The sequence below is a fragment of the Danio aesculapii genome, chromosome 4, assembly GCF_903798145.1.
Source record: "Danio aesculapii chromosome 4, fDanAes4.1, whole genome shotgun sequence".
Lineage (NCBI taxonomy): Eukaryota > Metazoa > Chordata > Actinopteri > Cypriniformes > Danionidae > Danio > Danio aesculapii.
The window spans coordinates 42,970,221-42,994,038 of NC_079438.1; the positions used below are offsets into that span (position 1 = coordinate 42,970,221).

Here is a 23,818-nt window from a genome sequence, read left to right on the forward strand (position 1 = left end):
GTCTCTTCAGGAAACAAAAAAGAGCGACGGTTGTAAGGGATTAAAGGATTTTCGCAGCTGGGGGTCTGTCAGCATGCAAATTGTGTGTCTGTTCAGTGTGTGTGTGTGATGCAGTGTGGTATGGGGTGGGCACTGCTGTAGATGTGACCAAAACTCAATTTCTCCCTTTTCTCGGTCTCACTTCTTACCTTCACATTCACGGGCAGGTAGGGTTGCACGGGTCTGGGAGTGTGTGCACACATACACGTCACACACTCATAAGCATCCACACACAGATACACACTCACTGTGAGTGACCCGTTGCCATTGGCCAGGCCCACCAGCCCTCTGTCTGTCCGATCTGAAGAACAGGACCATTTGGGAAAGAAGGAGAAAGAGGTAAGGGTTCTACTGTATGTTCTTCTAAATGCTGGTGCTGTGCTTAGTAACAGAGACCGGACCCCAGGGCTTCCCCTTTTTGGCTTCAGTGGTACTTGGACACTGAGGCTAAGCTAAAATAGCTAAAATGATTCTCTCTTACTGTACTTTTGATTGATTATAATTATTGTCTTCTATATGACTGCATTTATGATATAATATACATATGCACTGTCTGATCTTGATGAATCTCCTTGTAATTGTAAGAAAATAATACACATTTGCTAAGGTAAAGCCATTCACCTGATTGATTCCACTTAGGCTTTCCATTTCCAAAGTATTTTTCATTTTATCATGTGGATTTGTGGCTTTGATTATATATAATGCTTCTATTCTCTCTGATCTTCATGAGTATAGTACTGCTTGTAATGTTGGAACTGAAGTGATTTACAATAGTTTTAAGTGGGATAACCTGTGCTGTAATTATGCCAATTCATGTATTCTCATTATACTGGTCACTTGACATTTCTTGTTTTATTGGGTAGTTGGTTCTGTTTCTGTTCTGTGTTTTTGCTGGTTGGTTCTTTTAAGGTTTACAGATTACAATTTAAAAGTGTATTTTGAGAAAATGTGATAGAAGAGCTGTAAATTGCTACAAACTATTGTGTTCAATGAAAGCCAGTGTTTTCAGAGTCAAAGGATTGCTTCCATTTTTAAGCTGAAATAAAAATCTCCAGTGGGTTGCCAAATGGATAATATGTCTCTAAAACACTTGTATATTTTTGTATTTTGACATATTGGAAATAAGCCATGAAGGCAATATTGGCAGCATCCCTAGAGTAGAAGAAATGTTAAAATCAATGAGCATGTGGAATGCTGTTGGGTAGAGCCAAAAACAACATTGGGATAGTTAGTTCTCACATATACATACACACACAGGGTCTACACACTGCAAACAGTGTGTAAAAGCCGAGCTCTGTGTGCAGCATAGTCCCTCTTTCAGTATTTCCCTGCTCCAGCTGTCAGACACTGGTACACTGAAGTTTCACTGAGACTCCTATACTAGGTTGCAAATCGATATCATTACTATATAATCTCTATTCATGATGTGTTGATTGGCTCTCAGAATTCCTTAGGGTGTAGATTTATGTCTAAAAATGCAGTGGTTTCTAGAGTTCAGCTTTGCCCCAAAAATAGCCTTTCGCTGAAAGTTGTGTGGATGTGTGTGTGTGTATGAAAGAGAGATAGAGAGAGATCGTAACTCACTGCCATGTTGTCCACAAACCTCGGTGGAATTTCGAACTTGAGTGTGGAGACAGACACTCATAAAGGGGCTCTGTCAGAGTCCTCCCTCTCTCAACTAGTTCTCTCCGTCTCACCCTGAGGACCAGAACTTGGTTTGTCCTTCAAGAGCACCCTTCACTTCCTCCACTCCAGCTGGTCATTGCTTTCCTCTCAGTCTCTTATCATTATGAGAGCTGATACTAAGCAATTCGGGTTAGATTAATATCAAATAGATTTGGAATATTAACATGGATTTGTAATAGATCGAATTGTAATTTACCCAACAATGGCCCCAATTAGGTAAAAGAACCATTTTGCTTCCCCAAAATACCTTTCAGTAAACAATTCCTTTTTTGGTGTTAAGAACATTTTAATAAGCTGAAGCCCGTTTTCAAGACCTGAAAGATTTCATAAATGTTACAGGTTCTTCTTGAAACCATAATAAAACGATCTGAAAAATTCAAACTTTTTTTATTTACATTGTCTGCTACAACATCCATGCAGGCCCAGGACGTCAACATGACGTCATGTTGACATTGTACTCCAATGTACCCCAACGTCGTGGGGACGTTAGATTTTGGTTGGAAATGAAAATCTGGTTGACTTTAGAACTCAAAGTCAGGCGGATGTCAATGTCCAACGTTCAACCTAAAATCAATCTAATATCAACCAAATATCAACGTCTAATCATGTTACACCTTGACGTTGTGTGCACGTTACCACTATGACATCTATCAGATGTTGGATGCTGTGTGCCTGCTGGGATGCTATATATGTAATTATTATGTTTTTTACGTCTTCCATCTCACCTTTGACCTTTTAACTTTACATCACAAAGCAGTCATTGGGTGCTTCTCAATACCCTTCCTTGTTTCCTCATCCTCTGTCCTACGACCTTGAAAGACTTCCTGAGGAGGCATGAGCGAGGATACACAGGTGGATCATTTGCGGAAATGTTTTATTGACTAAATGTGATGCACATGTAAGTTCTCCTCCCATTGACATCTGCACCAATAATTTCAACTTGAGTTGAAAAATCAAATACACATTTATAAGCATATTAAGCATAAAGTAATTGTAAATGTGGACTTTTTTTCACGGTTCCTTTAATTTTTTTTATATGTAAAACTATAAATATAAAAAGCAGTTGATAACAGGGAATGATACTAAAATGTACTTAATCACAAATAAAATAAAAAATACTGACAAACGTGGTGTTTAATTTAGAGTTGGCAAAAGTATACACATACTTTACTCAAGTAGAAGTACAGATACTCCATCGTTTATATCCAAAACGATTCTGGTAAAATTTTAAGTACTGACTACACTTTTGTACTACAGTAAAAGTAAAGAAGCATAGCCTCAAATATGTACTTAAGTAAAAAGTGTTTATTACTACCCATTTTAGTTTTTATGCTGGTAACTACACCACACATCATGTATACATCTATACAAAATAACTTACATTTCTAATTTTTTTTGTGGGGGGGCTTTTCTTGCCAATTTTTGCAGCAAAGAAGCCAAGCAACATCGTTCTACAATAAAAGTTGCCCTGTGCATCATTATCCGCTATGACAAAAAAAATAGATTGATTGAATCAAATAGGCGTTTCAAGTTTGTAATAACAAGAAAAAATATAGGTCTCGCCACAAAACACAATTAAAAACTAAACAAAAGTAACAAGCCCAATTTAAAAATGTAAAATTTAGAAAGTACAGATATTTGTGTAAAAATGTAATTAGTAAAAGTAAAAAGTTGTCGGAAAAAAAATTGTGTAGTAAGAAAAATCTACCTAAAAACAATAAAGAAATACTTGTTACATCCCATCTCTGGTTTTATTGTGGATGTTGAAACTATTACAATGTATATGATTATCTGACATATTCAAGAATCTTGATGTGCAAACAAAATCAGTGGTGTACAGTATTTATTAAACAACAAAGCCTTGAAGTGACGCTAAAGGAAGCTAGGATACATCATTTTACTTCATTCAGATCCTCGCTTCTTTTTCTTGCCTCCTTTCCTCGAATCTTGTAGGGGTGGAGCTAAAACAAGAGAAAGGAAGTGAGGATGCAAAAATAATAATTGAGAAGCACCCACTGAGTGGATTCAAGATGGCCGATGGATTAGCTAGGGGTTTCTTGGCTCTTGCTATTGAGTTTAAGACTTTACACGCTTTTATTTCACTATTACTACCTGTATGCACCCTGTTAATGAATACAGAGTTTAACAATATCACATATTTTCCCCCTTAAAAAACTAAACAAAATGTCTTTGTTCATTTAGGCTACATGACCACTGAGAAGGTAAATGGAAAGCAGATAATACAAAACTGTCTTGATTATTAAGAAGTATAGCAAGTGTATGTAGATTCCTTTAAGGTTGTAAAACCATGTGATTAGATTTATTGTGGACTGTCCAGCCAGCTGCTTGATGAAAATCATTCCTTTCAAAACACTTTTAAAGTAACGGTTTGTCATTGGCAACATTAGTTCCAATATTTATGATCTGGATATCATTTAGATTTCACAAAGTTGTAATTCTTCTGATTCTGTGTCTAGCAGGAAGATGGTATCGCTGAGACTGATGTGGGGACTCCTGGTCCTGTGTGTGGCAGCAGCCTCTCCCCCAAGATACGTCCGACAAACAGAACTACACAATTACGATGATAACAACGATGTGGATTTAGACCAAAATGTTGATGGCGACAATGCCTATGAGGACTATTATGATGGAAATGAATCAGAGGTGAGGCATTCTTAATTCTGATTCATCCTATCATTCTGAATCCTATCCAGTTTTTAGGAACACAAATAATAACTTGACTTCTAGTTGATCATTTGGTATCAGAAGTGGCTTATATGAAAGACAAAGGCCTCTAGATTAAACTTATTTTACCTAAATAAAATGTGATCTTGCCTTGATTTTTAAGGATTTAATTAGGACAGTAAGGTCTGACTTTGCTTAGACAAAAGTTTTGTCACTTGTCACAGAAATATACTGTACAGTATAGAATATAAAGTAATGGTGCAGTGGAAAAGGAATTAATTTTGTATTTGACTCCCATGAGCTTGGAGGACTGCATCTGTACATCTCTACAATGACTCAAATAACTTATTGATAAAGTCATCTGGAATGGCAAAGAAAGCGTTCTTGCAGGACTCTCAGAGTTCATTAAGATTATTTTAATTAATCTCCAATGGCTCCTCCTTCATCTTACCCCAGATATGCTTAATAATGTTCATGTCTGATGATTGGCTGGCCAATCCTAGAGCAGCTTGACCTTTTTTGCTTTCAGGAACTTTGATGTGGAGGCTGAAGTATGAGAATGAGCACTATCCTGCTGAAGAATTTGCCCTCTCCTGTGGTTTGTAATGTAATGGGTAGCATAAGTGTCTTGATAACTCAGGCTGTTAATGTTGCCATCCACTCCGCAGATCTCTCATACGCCCCCATACTGAATGTAACCCCAAACCATGATTTTTCCTTCACCAAACTTGACTGATTTCTATGAGTATCTTGGGTCCATGCGGATCCCATCGGTCTTCTGCAGTATTTGTGATGATTGAGATGATTCATCAGAAAAATCTACCTTCTCCCACTTTTCCAGATGATTTAGAAGTCAAGTTATTATTTGTTACCTTTACAACTGGGATCAGCGACAAGACATTTGTCAAGTAGTGTATATAAAACAAACATTTATACATCTTTTTAATGCACTATACATTGTCTTTAGCAATTCTCACAGATATCTGTGAACGGATATAATTTTGTCAATAGGTGATATCATGGGATTTGCATTACCCGAGCTCCCTCATTTTAAACTAGCAAGTAAAATTCAAATTTCCATTATAAAGTATGTCCCATTTTAAGTGATTGGATTAAGTATTATTTATTTCTGGGCCCTGGTTACCGCATCCTGTCTTTGCATATTCATTAGTTTCCTCCAGACGGTTGAGATGGCTAATGCTCAAGCGTTGGACTGAGTTCTAATTGCAATGCAGGAATGTTTTGCAGCAGTTTTGCTTCAGGGTGTTTGACAACTTTTCATTTGCTCCGCTGATCCAAATGTTCCTGGGGATAATCATATTCAGCCATGTCAGCCTTTGGTTTATGATTTTCATTAGAAACTGGTTTTAACCCAGCTGCTGTGCTTCAGGGTCGGTCACTGAGGGCATGCGAGCCTGTATTTACTCATCCTCCCATTTGAGACCAGTTATCGGCTATGCATACTAATGTTAGTACCTTCTCAGTCAAGTATACCTTTATTAAAAAAAAAAACAATATATTTAGTTTATAGCCTTTTTATGTATGGAAGCACATGATTATCAATAATCAATAAATGGATATTGTTTAATTTTCATTTTGCACCTAAGTTTGTGCATGAAGAAAAATGTCATGGAGAATGTAAACTGAAATACAAAAATGCATTGCCGTTGACATATGAGTACGAATAATCATGTTGGAATGTAATCGGCAATGCATTTCTGTTTTTCAATTTACATAGTCCATGACATTCTTCAGCATGTGCAAACTTTGGTGCAAAATAAATTTCCTGTACCATTTTAAAATGTAAATTACATACTAGTTTTAAGCCATTATGAGTTGCAAAATCAAAATGGAAAAGGATTACCCAAATTTAAATTATGTGTGTTATGTGCAAGCAGAAATTATAATGAAATGATCATTCAAATATTATATTTCCTAATGGTATTTAGACTCGTGCTTAGGAAAAGTAGGATTGCATTTCCATCATTACACCATCTGCTGTTTGTAGCAAAAATTCATGTGCATATAACCAGAGGTATAGCAAAATGGCATGTTAAATGTATTTTTAATGCATTGACACTCACATTTAAGATCTTTTAGAAATCAATTTTCAATTAATACATCGCAACGAATGTTCCTAGTCGAAGTGGTTTTGAAAATGCATTCATAAAGAATTTGTAAATGTCTGGTATTAAAAGACAAGTTTTGCCTATCTTTGCACGCTTTATTGAATTAAATATTGTACATTTCTGACCAATACACTGCCCAGCACTTTAAGATTACCTGGACCAATGTTAAGCTACAGGGGTAAAAAACTGTATTCAGTAATGTCCATGCAAAACGGTTAGACAATAACCAGTTCATCATCTTCAGCATGGCAAAAAAGACAGACTAAAACTATGTATGACTGGCACAATCCAAGATGGATTTTTCAAAGATTCGAATAAAAGCCAAGAAACTTAACTTGATCCTGATGTGACTGTTATGTAGTTAAACTCTCAACTGAAAACACATTTTTGAGTTACGACACATTTTCCTTGTGTAAAATACTTCATTTTCATCTCTACAGGATATTGTTGATGCTACATAAATTGTGGGAATGTTTGTAGATCCTTGCCTTCTGGCGTGATTTATTAGGATTCCGAAATGTAGTTTCAGAACACTATTTTATTTGATTTGCTGCTACAACTTTTTCATGTCAATTAGCTGATAAAGTTTAACTTGCATAACTGAGGGCATCTTAATACTCCGGATCTTGGAGGAAGTTTGGAGTAAATTTTTGTGCAATTAGTTGTGTTTCTCTGATGCAAGCCTTTCTTTCTTCACATATAATGTATGTGAAGTGGTATTTTATTAGTACACAGTAGATGCTGTGTGAATCTTGTTTTCTAAAGGTCAAGTGAACACATCTAAATGTTCCAGAGGATTGTGAAAAAGCATAAAGCTGTACAATGCATATCATCACTATTTTGAATTATGCCATATAAAGGTTTACACTTCCCTTTCTCTCTGTTAAACCATCCATTTCAAATTTTCTTTGTAGGCTTCTACATTTTGAACCTAAAGACCCCTATGTGAGCTTTTTGTAACAGAATAAACAAACTGCTAGATTTCTAAAATGTACTCGGTGGAATGAGAATAAATACTTTTAAAAATTACACAACATACAATATTTCTTCATAAAATTATGTTTTATGTGCTCTTATTCTGACTTTGAGACTAAAACACAAATTCTTAGAGGCATGTGAGTCAGAAGCTGTTGTAGAAAATAGGTTTTTATGCATCGCAGTATCTTTATTAACGCTCTAGCACTGTTAATTGATGCACACCTTGTTGATATCTTTTAGTCATCTTTTTAGAGTTTAGCTCTGCATGTTTGGAAATGTTATTGTATGAATAGTGGGGATATTCTAAGTAAGCCCCATCAAAGTCTTTCCGTTTTTCAGATTCTAACCATGAGTAGTTTTTGGCTGTTGACAGAATTATTAATGCAATGCATTGTAATAGTTACTGATTTACAGCTACTTTACAGTTAGTTTTAACTAGGTTCAAGTTGACCACACTTTACACAAATGAGACCGCTCATTTGAAAGATTATGTGCAGAAATTTGGACTTTTCCTGCTACCATGTATGTCTTGGTTCCACAAGGACCATTTCAAGAGTATAGCAGCTGCTTGCAGATGAGACTGTGAATGGTTTCACAGCTCCCCTCTCTGGAGTGTAGTGGAATCGAATACTAAAATAAGCTGAGAGAATTGATCAACATCACAACGTATACTTTTAAATGAAAAGATTTTTTTTAAATCAGCACATCAATATGGTCTGAATTTGTCTTGCCTTTTAAGAATTAGCAATTGTAAGAAAGCACTCTGCTTTGAAAGATTTGTTTGAATAGGCCTGAAACCCAGTGAACAGCTCATTATCCTTTCAAAGGGACATCCCTCTGCTGAGTCACACCTCTTACTAAACATCCAAATGTGTTAATGTGTCCACAAGACCCTTATACTTTAGTATGGTAAAATGTATAGATAATTTATACTTGGGGTGTAAAAGGTGTGAATGATTTCAGTGTAGCTAAAGGGTGTTACCCAAATTTCTTTAGGAAAAAAAAAACTTTAAATCTCCAAGATCTTGATTTGCTGATCTAGTTTGTTTTTAATGAAGGTTAAAGCTCCAAGGCTAATTGTTTTCCTACAAGAGTTCAACTAGAAAAATTGAGGTGTTGTCTATTCAATTCAATTCAATTAATCTTTTTTTTCTATAGCGCATTGACAATATAGATTGTGTCAAAGCAGCTTCACACAGAAGATTTGAGTAAATTGAAATGGTGTTAGTTTTCAGTGTTGAAGTTTAGTTTAGTTCAGTTAAGTGTGGTTTAATATTCACTGCTGTGAGTTAAAAACCAACCAACACTGTCAGCAATGTCTTTTAATGATGGGCAGGCTGAGAAAGTCTTGCTGTCATTTGTAAAGTCTGAAAATATAAGTATGGTGTATTGACCTAAATTCATCTTGCAGATAGAGATTACCCGCGTTGATCCATTTGAGGGCATTGAGTCATCACATAGTGCCTCATTGGAAGAGAAAGAAGAGGAGGAATTACCCATAAAGCCTCAGCTTATTCCACCAAGCTCTGGGGAGTCAGGGACTCTGATGGGCCCTAGTGCTCAGGGAGGTCTGTACCATGCATGGACAAACACACACTCTGCTATTTGTCATTATTTGCCTGCCAACCATTTCATTGTGCTGTTCCATTTAACTGGCAATTTGATTGGTTAAATGAGTTTAATAATCCTTTAACTTTTGCTTTTTATGTGCATCAAATCCAGTTCATCACCCAGTGTTTGCTGAACCAGTCCGTATGGTTCTAAGTGTAATTCTAATTCTAATAACTGTTCTAACACCTAACCTTGTCTTGAACAAGAGGAGGAGCTTCGTCTGATGCCCACTGACATCCTTCAGATATCAGGTGACTTGAGCTCTGGAGACGCTGTGCCCTCTGGAGACTTACAAGATGAGAAAGCCTCCAGTTCTGGAGAGCCTTCGGGATTGGGATATTCTGGGGTCTCTGGTGGCATTTCGGGTTCTGTGGACTATGAGGACCTTAGTTCTGGAGTCTCTGGTCTTTCTGGTTCAGGCATAATACTTATCTCAGGTGAAGGTCAGTACTCAGGAATTTGGTTTGCCTGACAAATTTAATGTCAGATGAAATGTGAAAAATTTGTACTTTTAGGGGTACAACAACTTGTCCTTAAGGTGGTACCTTATCTACCTTATCTACAAAGTATGTATAAATGCAATCGAGTACCTCTTAGTAGTAATACAGTAGTTCTCCGGTACCGTTATAAATATTTTTGAGCTCATTTGAGGTATTGCCTTGCTGACATGATGCTTTACCCCTAAAGGTACAATTCTGTTTATTTTGTTTTTCTGAAAGTGTAGATTAATTGGAGTCTTGACTACTTCAGCGTATATCTTTTTTTCTGTGCATGAAGCTGTGCCGAGTATGTGGACTATGCCTGTTAGACCTTAGTGAGAAGAAATTTCCTGGAGATTTTTAGGCAACTAGAGATGACCTGTAATCATTTACTTGTATTGGTTAATATCTTGATCCAAAAAATGGTTAATGAGTCATCATTTCCAGCATTGCTGATTATAAGCATTACTGAGCGTTAATTTAATAGCATTAGTGATGTTGATTAGACTAATTTCTTTCTTGCTACACTACCTTGTCTCTCACAAGAGGAGGAGCTCCATCCGATACCTGAATTCGGTCCACTTGAGGCCTCTGGGGAGTCCGGAATCTTTGAGATATCTGGAGCATCCGGGTTACCTGAGGGGTCAGGAGAGCCTGCAGTCTCAGGGGTATCTGGAGAGCCTGTGAGCTCTGGGGTACCTGAGGTATCAGGAGTGTCTGGGGCATCAGGAATACCTGATGAGTCAGGAGAGTCTGGGGTCTCTGGGGTGCCTGAAGGGTCAGCAGAACCTGGGATCTCTGGTGTATCTGAGGTGTCAGGAGAGTCTGGGGTACCAGAGGTTTCAGGAGAGGCCTCTGGGGTACTTGAAATTCCAACAGAATCTGGGTCTTCTGAGGAGCCTGAGGTATCTGGAGAATCAGGGACCTCTGGGGTACCTGAGGTATCCGGAGAATCTGGGACCTCTGGGGTACCTGAGGAATCTGGGACCTCTGGGGTACCTGAGGAATCTGGGACCTCTGGGGTACCTGAGGTATCTGGAGAATCTGGGACCTCTGGGGTACCTGAGGTATTTGGAGAATCTGGGACCTCTGGGGTACCTGAGGTATCTGGAGAATCTGAGACCACTGGGGTACATGAGATATCTGGGGAATCTGGGATTTCAGTGGTGCCTGATATGTCTGGACAGCCAGAGACCTCTGGGGTACCTGAGATGACTGTAAAGCCTGAGATCTTTGAAGTGCCAGAAGTGTCTAGAAAACCTGGGCCCTTTGACTTGTTTGAAGAGTCAGGAGAGTCTGGGAGCCCAGAAGAGACTGAGGTGACCAAGGCCCCAGATTTCACCACTACAATGTTAATTCCTGACTTAGATGAAGGTTAGTATCATGATTTCAATACAACACTTTTACTGCTTTTAGGTCTAGGTATCTTAAAGGGTGATTTCTGTAGATCAGGAATGGATTAGACCAGATTAAAATATGATTGCATTCACTACTGAAGCTATTGTTGCACCAGTCAGTGCAAATAATCTGATATTATTGTTCTTAGAAACCTATATACTTCATTTAATGGGCCGATGTTAGATAAATGTGAGTTCATTTGCTTTATAACAACAATAATGCATTATAACTTATCATTATAAAAAAATAACCACTGTCTGTCATGTTCCATTGTTAATCTGTCCATGTGCTAACCTGTCTCCTAACACCTTAATATTGTTGTGTTTAACAAGTGGAGGAGATACTCCTAACCACCCCAACCACTCCCCTGGAGGGGACTGGGGGTGATATAGGGTCAGGCATACCTGATATTGACACAGATATTTACCCAGATATAACAGGTCAGTATTTTGCTTATATTTAATCATTATTAGCGTGACTGAAATTAATTGTTTTGATGACTGCATAATGCATGTCATTTTTAGCTTTCCCACACTGTGACATGTCCATCATGTTACCTGATAAAAAATTTGTTGTTTACAAGAGATACTTAATGTAATATATAAAATTTCTGGGGTCCAGTCCTGCTAGTGGAAGGCCACCAACCTAGAGTTTAGCCTCAACACATCTATCTGGAAGTTTCTGACCATGAAGATCTTGATTAGTTAATGTGTTTAATTAGAGATAGAACTAAAGGTGGCCTACCAGGAGCTGAACATGACCACCATACTTTAAGAAGCACATGTTCATGTGCTCCAAAAGTGCAGAAAATTTGCCTTGTATAGCCTAATAGGCAACGTCTCCATATGCATGAGTACAGTTTTGGTGTTTTAATATGTATTTGTCTTTGTTTTCTTAATGCCACCTGCTGGTTTGGTGGTAAGGTATGTCTGTCTGTGTGCTGTGTACCTGTCTGGTTGGATCTGTGTACTGTGATGACCTCAAGTTGGACCGTGTTCCACCCCTCTCCAAAGATACCACTCACTTTTATTCCCGCTACAATAAAATTTCCAGAATCAGCAAGTCTGACTTCGCCAACCTGAGTATGTGTAATAAAGGAGAAACCAAATAGCACTTTATCTTATCACAGTTTAGTCTAAGTCAATCATCACTAACAAAACACACACAAACACACATACAATACATCAGATCTTCAAGTAAGATTGCATGTCATGTTGATTTAATGCATTTAGTTCATGTAGATTGCAGTCTTTAGTAAAAACAGCCTGATCTGATATTTAGCACAGGGGTGACTAAGTTCATTCATGGAGAGCCACTGTCCTGCAAAGTTTTGACCTCACCTGTTGGCAGCTTTCTAGTAACCATTAGACATTGACTACCTTGTTAAGATTTGTATGATCATGGTTGGAATGCAGGACTGTGGCTCAACAGAACTGAAGTTGGCTTTCCCCGCTTACATTTCCCAACATTTGATACTAACATCTTTATGTGATGTTTTTTTTCTGAATGGTCTTTTTGTCCTTTGTTATCACAAAGATAAATTAAAAAAGATCGACCTGACTAGCAACGGGATTTCCAGGATTGATGATGATGCTTTCTTTGGCCTTCCTTCCCTGGAGGAGTTAATATTACGAGAGAACAATATTAGACAACTTCCTGCTTTGCCACCATCCATGACCCTTATCGATGTCTGTCACAACCATCTGGGCAGCACTGGCATCCAGAGAGAAGCTTTCAAGGTGAGGGAAATAATAGGCCTGATAGAAAAGAATAGCATTATGCACATTCGCTGCTCAGTTTTACTTGCAAACAATGTTCCTTTATCCTGTCATAACCCACTGTTGGCCAAGTAGACTTGAAGGAACAACTTCGTAGTTCACCTAAAAGTTGAATCACTTTATTTACCCTCAAGTGGTTGCAAACCTTTGTGAGATTATTTGTTCTGTTGAACCTAAGATATTTTGAAGATAGCTGAATATCTTAAAGGTTTGAAACAAGTACAGTATTTTCAGTTTTGGATAAACTATTCGTTTAAATTAGACAAAAACCAAACAGCAGGAATAGCAAATAACGGCGTGGATCCTTTTGTAACTGATGCTTTTAATTATACCTAAATGTTAAAACAAAACTTACTAAATATTGCTTATCTACTCACTTTTTTTCAGGACATGCCAGGGCTACTTTACCTTTACTTGACGGACAACAACATAGACCACATCCCAGTTCCTCTGCCTGAGAGTCTGCGCTCACTTCACCTACAGGTACCTGTACTCCCACCTCAAGGGTGCCACCTTGTGGACATCTAAGCACTTGTCATCTAGCAGAAACAACATTTATTCAAAGATTTGTAATTAACATGTATTTATAAACAATCTTTCCAATGATTTGCATAGTATTTTTTAACAAATAGTGATGCCCTAACTTTTATGCTACATCTTATACTTTGTTTTATCTTTTAGAATAATAACATCCAGATGATACACGAAGACACCTTCTGCAATCCACACGACTTAAATTACATCCGAAATGCACTTGAGGATGTTCGCCTGGACAGTAATCCCATCAACCTCAGCCGAACCCCACAGGCCTACATATGTTTGCCACGTATTCCCATTGGTAACCTTTTTTAAATCGTAAAAAAAATTAAAAATGCACACTTGAATACACACATAAAAAACTCACACGCATGCATATGCATCAAAACTCCTCTGTGCGTACCTCTCTCTTAAAAAAAAAAAAAAAACTTGGGCTCAAGCAAACACATGGATATGAATGGCTGTCTTTAAAGGAGGTTGGCAAAAATACATAAACTCACTCTCGAAGGAGTTCTGGTGGACACTTCCAACTCTACGCTGCTTGTGTTCATACTTTTTTTTCCACAGTGCACACTTTTCATAATGTAGGAGGTTTGTAATCGTATCTGAATTAATGATGTTTCAAACACTCACACGACTAGACTCATCCACAATCTCTTTTAGAGAAACCAAAAACCATGCAGAAGTCTGAAAGTTTTTATTTATCAAAGTCTAATGAACCTACCAGGAAAACAAGATGTCAGTTATTTACAACTGCAAATCTGAACGAGGCAACAACCCTCTTTTTGTGTGTGCTGTACTGGTTGTTGGATAAGGGCTAGGTGCAATAGCCAGCCCGAACTGTTTTAAATATGTTTGTAAATGAAATACTGTTAATATTCATATAGAATTTAACAAATGTTTATCGTAATTAGCCTAAACCAATTTGAAGCTGGCGCTCGATTAACTTCTTGAAAGGTTAATTTGACTATAATGCAATAAAAGAAGCATTCTAACAATGAATTTGTTGTATAGTCTGTACTGTAATATAAATATATAAGCGTTTTTTTTTTTACAATTTACAATAACTGAAATATTTTGGTTTCACATTTCAAGATGTTGTCATGATCAATGGCTTCAAAGATGATCTTTTCACAACTGTTGTATTCTGGCCAAGGGTTATGACAATGACTGGGGGGAATTGGGGGTAAATATTAGTTCAGCATTGTGTGTTTTGTATGGAAATAATCACACCTGAATAAAGTTTTCTGATGACCTCTCCAAAACAGAGGTGGCTTAACGTTTTCATTGTTACCTTCTCAAGTCGTCAAAGGCATTTAGCACTTCAAAGATGCTCTTTTAAACAAGCACAACTACTAACATGACGAAAAATCAATCACTGTAACACAGAACAATCCACTTCTGGCAACAGAAAACGGTTTTACTTCAAACTGAAGGTGTACAAAAATAATGACATTTACATAATGGGTCCCGCTCAGAACATTTAGCTCTGATTTAGAAGTTCTCAATGAGCTTTTCAAACAGGTTGAGGAATTTCTGCCTCCTTTCTAATGAAGCCGGCTCCATCACTAAGGGAATCGAGGTGTCAGTTCCTTCTGAATTATCGTTTAAATTAGCCGTCTGCTCGCTTTTTTCTATCCCACGCTGTTGATCCAGGATGGCCCGTTCTCTTTCAAGCTTAGCCCTTTCTCTATCAAGAATCGCCCTTTCTTTTTCCAACTGAGCTCGGATATACTCCACAGAGGCCCTGTCTCTTTCCACAGCTGCCTTTTCTCTCTCCAAAGAGGCTCTGTCTCGATCCAGTGCTGCCAGTTCTCTTTCCACTCCCGCTCGTTCTCTGTCTAACACCATCTTCTCTCGCTCTAGCACCATCCTTTCATATTCAATAGCAGCTTTATCGCTTTCTAGGATGGCCCTTTCGTGCTCCATCTCATCTCTGTCTCTGTCCAGATCTCCTCTGTCTCGCCCCATTTCTTCGGACATGATGTCATCCTCTTCGACGAACAGCTCAATCTCACTTCTATCTGGCTCGCGGGCCCTTTTGCTCCTTCTGCGCGTGGAGTTGTTGGGTCGATACTCGCTGTCGTCTCCCACCGAAGAAGTGTCTAGCGTGACATCGCTCCCCACGAGTCTTCCTTCCATGGCATCATCCATGAGGGAGAACCATGGCCAGTTAGTGGGGTTCACCGAGACGCCAGGTGGAGGATTCTTCATTTCCTGAAACACACAAGACACACACATTTTGTGAGCTTGCAGAAGCAGAGTGTGATGACAGCGAGTGGGGTTTATAGTTATGTGTACATAATTGTAAACATAATATCAATATACACTGTATATTTATTGATCAGTGGTTCTGCAGGTTTCAGCAAATTAAATTTAAGACATTTTTAAGACCATTATGAATGCAATTCTAGACTTAGAGTGCTTTCACATCTGTGAATCCATTCTTTTGTTCCAAAACAGGGATTAAAATTGCTACATTGTTGCACTTTGTTCTTGGAGCGGTTCGCTTTCACACAGCAAAGTTTCTAAACGGACCAAAAGAGCTAAAACAAGACACGTGCGAGTAAACTCTCCTCACATTGGTCAGAGTTTCAGGGTTTATTTTGCAGGGTCCCGCTCAGCTGTCATGTGTCCCTATTTTAATTTATGATGATGAGAAATAAGCGAACTGCACTTTCATTTTGAATGGACACCCACAAACATCACTAATTATAAATCAGAGGTAAGACTTTCTCATACACAGCAGTTATGCATTATAGGTTTTACATTATAGAGAGAAATAAGAGATAAACCAAGACTGCTGTTCGGTCAAACGGATAAACAGCTCTCGTTAATAGTTAACATGCTTTCACTTTCCTATTTGGCATGAAACACACATTTAACGGTAGAATGACATCCCACCCTACTCATACGTCTCTCTTCATATAGCCATATATGACAATTACATATCCATAATACACTGTGATATAGCCTGGTTCAGATCGTATTGCTTTCTCAGTACAATCGGTCCACTCCAGAGTTCGTTTCAATCGAGCCGAGACCACCTCATTCAGGCGATCTCGGACCGATTGTTTTGGCGCGGATCCGAGCGCGATTTCTAGATTCACATATGCCAAACGAACCGTGCTAACTGGGTAAACGCTCCAGGTTCCGAAACAAAAGTTTAGGTGTGAAAGCAACCTTATATATGGCTGAAAACGCTAAGGAGTTTTTCAAATGGCCCAATTTGGAAAAGATTTTTATTTGCCCTATCAAACTTTTTCTAATTTTATACATTAAATAATACAATAATAATTATTTAATTATTTAAAATTTTAATATTTTAGTTAATTCTGAGCAAAATATTTTAAATATTGTCAAAACAAGTAAGCTCTAGTTGTATACATATACTTTTTTTAACATAACCTTTCTTAAAAATAAATTTAAAAAAATGTTTTAAAGGTTTTAAAAACTATAATAAACCAAATATATGTACAACAGTCTGACCAGGTCAGCTTCCTCAGCAGTAAATACATGGAAAACTTTTAAACAAATATTATTGTGAGGAAAAGAATTAAATCGTTATGGTAAATAGAGTTAAAAAGTACATTCTTAAATAAAAAGTTGAAACTTTATTTATTATTGGATGAGTGTTTGCCAGATTGGAAAATTAAGACCTGCTTAAAAAGATTTAAGACCTACAACACAATATTTTTGTCATTTTAAGACTATTTAAGGCCTAAAATTTAGTTTTTGTGATTTAAGACTTTTTAAAGACTTTTTTAAATGATGATAAATCTCATTTAATTTTGTGTATTTTAATTATATGTAGAGTGTAGTAATATTAGTATTGTTATAATATATATATATATATATATATATATATATATATATATATATATATATATATATATATATATAAAATTATAGTTTAGCAAAGTAAAATGTAATACAATTTAGTTCAGGTTTTGCATATTTTGTATTAATGTTATGATATTGTTATAGCATTACTTAACATTTAGCTTTAAATATATTTAACAATTAATTGTTTAATATTGCATAAAATATACTGCTAATTCTAGATAGATAGATATGTACTGTACATCTATTTTTTATGTTCTAATATAATAATCTTTAAATGTTAGCCAATTCTAAGTAATTACTATTGATGCTGTTTATTTATATTAATTCATTAAATTGTAAATGTAATATTTAGCATTAATGTGCATTTAAATATTAATATATTTATAAACAGTTTATCACATATAATTTATCATATATATATATATATATATATATATATATATATATATATATATATATATATATATATATATATATATATATATATATATATAGTATTTTTAAAGAGAAATATTAAATATTCACTAGTTAATTTTTTTTGTCATTTTTATGTATTTGTGTATTTATTTACCCAATTGTATATATAATATTTATGGTAACCATGTGTATTGTATTAATCTAACATTTTTTTATATAAATATGTTTAAATAGACATTTAGATATTTACTGTGCATCATTTCTCATCCTTTAGTTTAAGGACATAATTAATGTTAAAATGTATTTAGTTAATTTTGTCAGTTATTTTTATTTGTGTATGAATATAATACATTCCCTTCACACACATGTATCTGTAATTTACTATGGGATATATCATACTTTGATAGAAACTGATTGAAAGGTTTATGGAGTCCTCAGCTGGTGAGCTTGTAAGTTGAATCAGGTGTGTTAAATTTGGCCAATATGAAAGATGTGGATGTGCTTGGGGGGCCAGAATTGAAAACTGGACCCTCATAATGTGGTATATCAGCATACCTTATACTTCATCTTAAGGTTTTCCCATTTTCTCCTGGCCTGGCTGGCAGAAATCTCCCTTTGCAGCCCCAGCTCTTTAAGGATGGCCCTACAGAACACAAATACAGAATTCACACCAAAATTCCTGCAAGCTGCTTTAACAAAAATCCACAGCATAATTATTGTTTTCTGCATGGTGGACTTGAATGGGTGAGTATGCATGTGTGTAACTGAGGGTTGGTGATGCCCAGTTTACCTGTAAGCCAGAGTTGAAGAATTTCTCTTTCCAGTGAAAAGTGCATCATTGGTCACTCGCAACTTCACGAATCTGACAAATTCTTCATTTGACACTTGAAGCACACACACATAAAAACACACGTGGAAATTTTAATAAAAGGAGAACACGTGATTTGTATAATGCATGCATCCAATTTACATGACCAGCCCAATGCTAAACTGCTAAAAAATGGGAGAGATAATTGAATGCATTGACACTTTAGATGCAGGAAATTATTGCTACTCACTCTTATAAATGAATTCGGAATGCTCTGGGCCATCCTTAATGTCATCGGAGGGACTCTGTACAGTGTAAAGTTCGTGGTCCATACTTGTGTCTGTTGTCTTTGAGTCATCAAGTGCGCTACTCATGGCGCTAGTGCACAAGCGAAGGGCACTAGAAGAGAAAATGGAGGGGTTCGTTCATTTCTTCTGCTGTTGGTTCACGGAGGACACACACTAAATACCGCCACCTATTGGAGTTATGGGATATTACAATATAAATAATATGTTTTCGCTGCAACATGGCTCGTTTACGTTTATTAGGTGAATTATGATTACTTACGATCTTATTTTTTTATATATATATTCTAACTTGTATGATGTGTTCTTTACATACTATTAAAGGGCTTTTAAATTCGTAAATATCTTCATAGAACCATAAGCCCAGCAAATACATATCGTTCCCAGAACATTCTTATTTGGTTCCCAACAAAATAACCAAACGGGAACAATATGGGAACGTTAGGGGATAATGTGTTTGCTGGGAGGTTCTTAATAAAACCACTGCACTTTAATTCATTGGGAATCTCGATTGTACACAAACAGACACTTTTGTTTGGTGCAAGGGCGCCGGCATTTTGGAGCGAGCTGCTTTTGTTAGGGAAAAGTTCATTCAATATTATTTAAATGTTTTGGGGATGTTCTTCAACATGTTTTTCGCAACATATGTATTTTTAAAATATATATCAATCAAAGTTTACTATTTATTTAATCTCCGAAAAAACAAGTAACTATAAATCTTTTAGATAGCACGGATGCTGCAGCATGACCCTGCGTGATAATTACTGTACTAATGTAAATTAATACACTGACAAATGTCTAACTTTTTTTTTGCATGTTTTTATTTATCTTCTTTATTTATATTACATTTAAGTATTCAGACAGAACACGTTTTACATTAAAGGGGAAGTGGAATAAGTAAAAATGATTTTTTTAAAATTAATTCCTTATAAGAACATACAAAAAAAACAACAACAACAATTAACCAATCGTAAAAAACATCTTAATCAACTAAGAAATCCAAATAGCAGCATCCACAAACAAAAGAAAAAAACATAAATAAATATAAATAAATAGCTAAATACAATGCAATAAGGGGGTTCATCATCAAAAAATACCTTTAGCAGACTACATAGTTTAAGCGCTTTTTTATGTCACATAAGCTTTAAAGAATTGAAGACCATTAAATCTTTCTGGAAAAGCAAAAAGTGGAGGGTTTTTTAAAAAATCTACATTTATGGATGAAATAAGTTTTCACAACATTGTTAACCATGATGTCATCCCATATCGTTGTGGTACATTTTGAAAATGTGCATAAATTAAACATGTTTCAATGAGTCTGCTTCACAAAAGGTACAAATGTTACGATCCATATCAAATCTATGTATGAGGAACTCATTACAAGGATAAATATCTTTAATAATTTTAATTGAACTTCTTTTGACTTTGGTAGAAGTGGAAAAAGGAGAAATCTTGTTAAAATTTTAACCACCTTGTCTTCAGGAAAAAAAAAACAGGTCTCTTGTTAACTTTAGAAGGGAAAACTGTATTTACCCATTTACTAACATTTTAAAAGTCTTATTATTACAGCTCTGCCCAGTAAAATTAATACCAGAAATAATAAGATTGAATCTTGGAATCACAGAAAAATAACCCAATTCCTCTTTTGAGTGTTTTTACAGATTTTTATCCTATGCTTTCAGCATGACATATTAAAAATGCATAATTCAAATAGAAACGAAACTCCATTCCTGACATATTCGTTGAAGTGTTTTATTTGTATAAAAGTTCACAATACTGTTTCCTCATGGTTTAAGTAAAAGTGTTTTCTTGAAAAGGACAACCAAACGGTTGCTAATGGAGCAGGAATGGTTTCGTCCATTGTTTCAAACGCCGCTCAGCACCGCCTAAAAAGAAGAGGTGAAAGCTGATTCGTTGCAGGCGATAAACGTAACATCCGCAAGTTTCTTATGAGTACGTGAGGCAGACGTTTTCAGCCACGTTTTCCTTACGATCGTTGAAGAGTGAACAGCTGAAACTTCCTTGCTTGGTCGAAGTCCTTTTTTTAGGAATCAAAGAGGCCTTTTTTGTTCTATTTTATCTCTCGGTCATTTTTATAACTCTTTCGTACAACCAAATACTTTTTCTGGTAATGTGTCCTGAAATCATCACCATGAAGAGAAGCCACCAGAAGGATATCAAGACCGCGCCTGATCATAAACAGAAATGGTCCAAATCTAAGAAAATGACAATTCTTCAAGCAAAAGTCGACGACAGAAGGGTACGCGTTCGGGCCTGGTCATCCAGGAGACCACAGCTGAGTCCTGGTCGTGTCGAAAGAGCCACTACGGGCGACCAAAGTTTTGTACCGTCTGTAGCCATGGCACCAAGAAACACTACGCAGTACTTAATGGACATTGAGTATGCGGAGCGGCTAGATGTTTCGATGGAAGAGTGTGGTGTAAGCCGTGATTTCACCACGCAGAGTCGTACGCCATTTAATGAAAGTCATTTCTCATCATCGGACTCTGATTACGACAGATCGCTGGACTTCCAGCAGCGAGACTTCGAGGAGCTGTTCTTCAGGAACGAAATCTGAGGCGTTTCCCTTGAAACCTGACTTGATTTCGTCGGAAAGAGAGGACCGGGCAGCTGTGAAAGCATAGACAGTAATATGTGCGTGTTATTTTTATGGTTAGCCCTGTAAAAGAATGTCGAACAGTGTTTTATTGAAACCAATGGGTTGAACGCAAATGTTTGAGATGCTTGTTGAGAGTTGAATGTGGTTTCATTTTGTCGGCTCTCCTTGTCCCACAGCATTGCGCAGACTCCAACTCAGGGAGGCGGAACGCTCTGTGTCACAGCTGCGCGATGACGTGTACGCCACGCCCCCGGTACGGCCACCAGCACGTGGCCAGCAGGTAAACCCGCTCCACTCATTGTGTACGCGGTGTAAGAGCGTTTGCTGTCACATACTGTCGCAGTGTAATTTGAGAAATGTGCATGCATTGTTCTGCCAACGGATGCATGTGTGTTTTGAGAGACTTTTACAGGTTGCTGATCCTCCTCGATGGATCTAAGCTGTCTGTGCAACCCACTCAGAGGCTTGGGACAAAGCCACATGGCTGCCTGGTCACCACTGCTGGGTAACTGTGGTAATCCTTGAATGTGAATTGACAAGTGCACTCAGAGCTCCTGTAGTATGAGTTATATTTTGAGAGATAATTTGTAAATATTCATTGTATTAAATACCTAAGCTTGTGTTAACTATTAAAACTTTTAAATCTGAAATTGTGTTCATTGTTGTCTATATGTTGTTGTTTAAGTTTCATTCAAGTATATGGGAAAGAACCTATTTTCAGACCACATGTCCACCTGTTTGACTGTATAAACCATATGCATATAGTATGTTTATAAAGATGTATGTTTTGTAAGGGGGTGTTTGGGAGTGGAATGAGTAATACGTAATTTTAATAGTTATTTTTTTTAAAAAAGTGCACACACAAACGATTACATAAATGAATAGAAATTAAGTCAATGCAAAAATAAAATTTTTAATATTTTCAATTAGCTTTATACTTGTACATTTATTTTTTTTTTAATTTTAAAAATTAATTTTCACAGTTTTTAAATTTGGTCTGAACTTGTCACTACACTAGTCAATATTTGAAGTGGATAATTTTTGTTGTTATTTAAATACAGTTTTAAATTATTTTGGTCCGTCTTTAAAACGTTTTTTATTTATTTTTTTTATCCTTGAAACGTTGAGTACTATATTTGACCTCCATGCAGTGATGGTACCAAAATAATTAGACGTTAAAAGTACGTTGAGATCAACATTCATCTTATTGATGATACTGTTTTGGATTGATAAAATGGGCAAGTTTAGAATGTAATATTTAGTAGAGTTCAGACTTTGTTTGACACTGGGGGTCTTTGTCTTGCACGAATGGGGCCCATGGAGTTTGAAGACCATCACTTGAGCGTTCAGGTGAGAATGATGCATAATGGCTATGCGACCTTTTGTTGTGTAAAACTTGATATTGGGTGTAAGAGTTCCTTTATAGTTCTTCCTGAAGTCTGACACTTCATTCATTGCAGCTTCCAACTTACATAAACCCGGCTGGCCAAATAAAATGTATTTTTAAATAATAGTCAACAGACATTAATAGTAATTTTTGTGCAGTTTTATTTTTTATTTATAGTTAGTAAAAAAAAGTAACCGTTTGAGGTTAATTGCTAAACTTTATAAGTCAATTTTTTAAACAATATTTTGGGAGTTGAAAACTTTTTTTAATATTTGGTGTCAACTAGTTAGTGTAGTTTTTGAAATTGAGAAATCACATTAAAGCTGAAAAAATCTAGTGCACCTCACAAGATATTTGGTCAAGTTGAAAATCAGCTGTTTGATAAATCTAGATAATAAGAATCATCTTTACAGTACTAAATTAGTTGTGCAGCAAGTCATATTAAAAAAGATGTATAACATGTCTTAATGGTATGTGATCTGGCCCTGCTTAAATGGCCTTAATAAAACATGTATTTACAATGAGTTTAATAATTTGTTACAGTATACTAGGTGTAAATGCCTTTTTTTTTACCATTTACGTATGATTGGTTAAATACATGCATGTAATTACATCTTTAATTACACTTTTGACCATTGCTTACACCTTAAACCTACCCATACCATCAACCCATATCCCTTCTCGAGCACCAGAAGTGTTCTGCAATACAATATGAACACCATAAGTACATTGTTTATTTTTTTTGAGGTAAGTACATAGCAGTTAAGGCCGCTCTATATAAAGTGGGACCTATGATCTTAATTTATTAATCTAATGCAGTGTTTCTCAACCACATTCCTGGAGGACCACCAGCACTTCATACTTTGGATATCTCCTTTGTCACACCCATTTAAGGTCTTTCAGTTTCTGCTGATGATCTGAATCAGGTATGTTTGGTCAAGGAGACATGGAAAATGCGCACAGATCCAGGAAAGTGGTTGAAAAACACTAATAATTTATGGTGTAAAAGAAAAATCTATTATTTTGACCCATTCAACTGTGGCTATAAAGCCAAACATGTGCAACATAATACTGGTTTGTGTCACAAATTAAAATATTGCAGGGAGTATTACATT

The 23,818-nt window shown here is 36.4% G+C and overlaps 2 protein-coding genes and 1 long non-coding RNA gene across 4 annotated transcripts; 2 read left to right on the forward strand and 1 right to left on the reverse strand.

Moving 5' to 3' along the window:
- Positions 1-162: 162 nt before the first annotated feature.
- Positions 163-14,585, forward strand: epyc (epiphycan). 2 transcript variants are annotated; one of them, XM_056455746.1, is made up of 10 exons: positions 163-378; positions 4,203-4,389; positions 8,929-9,085; positions 9,335-9,571; positions 10,154-10,981; positions 11,338-11,445; positions 11,929-12,087; positions 12,542-12,744; positions 13,171-13,266; positions 13,465-14,585. In XM_056455746.1, exons 2-10 carry the CDS (start codon positions 4,210-4,212, stop codon positions 13,633-13,635), a joined length of 2,139 nt encoding a protein of 712 aa, XP_056311721.1. In that variant the 5' UTR covers positions 163-378; positions 4,203-4,209; the 3' UTR covers positions 13,636-14,585. The 2 variants fall into 2 exon arrangements, with proteins under 2 accessions (XP_056311721.1, XP_056311722.1); XM_056455747.1 differs by having other exon boundaries at positions 4,206-4,389.
- On the reverse strand, positions 14,565-18,790 carry si:dkeyp-38g8.5 (uncharacterized protein LOC568385 homolog). The gene is made up of 4 exons (XM_056455748.1): positions 18,642-18,790; positions 18,374-18,467; positions 18,139-18,226; positions 14,565-15,537 (listed from the first exon to the last, which is right to left on the reverse strand). Exons 1-4 carry the CDS (start codon positions 18,763-18,765, stop codon positions 14,815-14,817), a joined length of 1,029 nt encoding a protein of 342 aa, XP_056311723.1. The 5' UTR covers positions 18,766-18,790; the 3' UTR covers positions 14,565-14,814.
- A 1,839-nt stretch (positions 18,791-20,629) lies between these two features.
- On the forward strand, positions 20,630-21,966 carry LOC130222506 (uncharacterized). Its single transcript, XR_008836486.1, has 2 exons — positions 20,630-21,351; positions 21,493-21,966. It is a non-coding gene; the product is annotated as an uncharacterized LOC130222506 (long non-coding RNA).
- Positions 21,967-23,818: the final 1,852 nt, after the last annotated feature.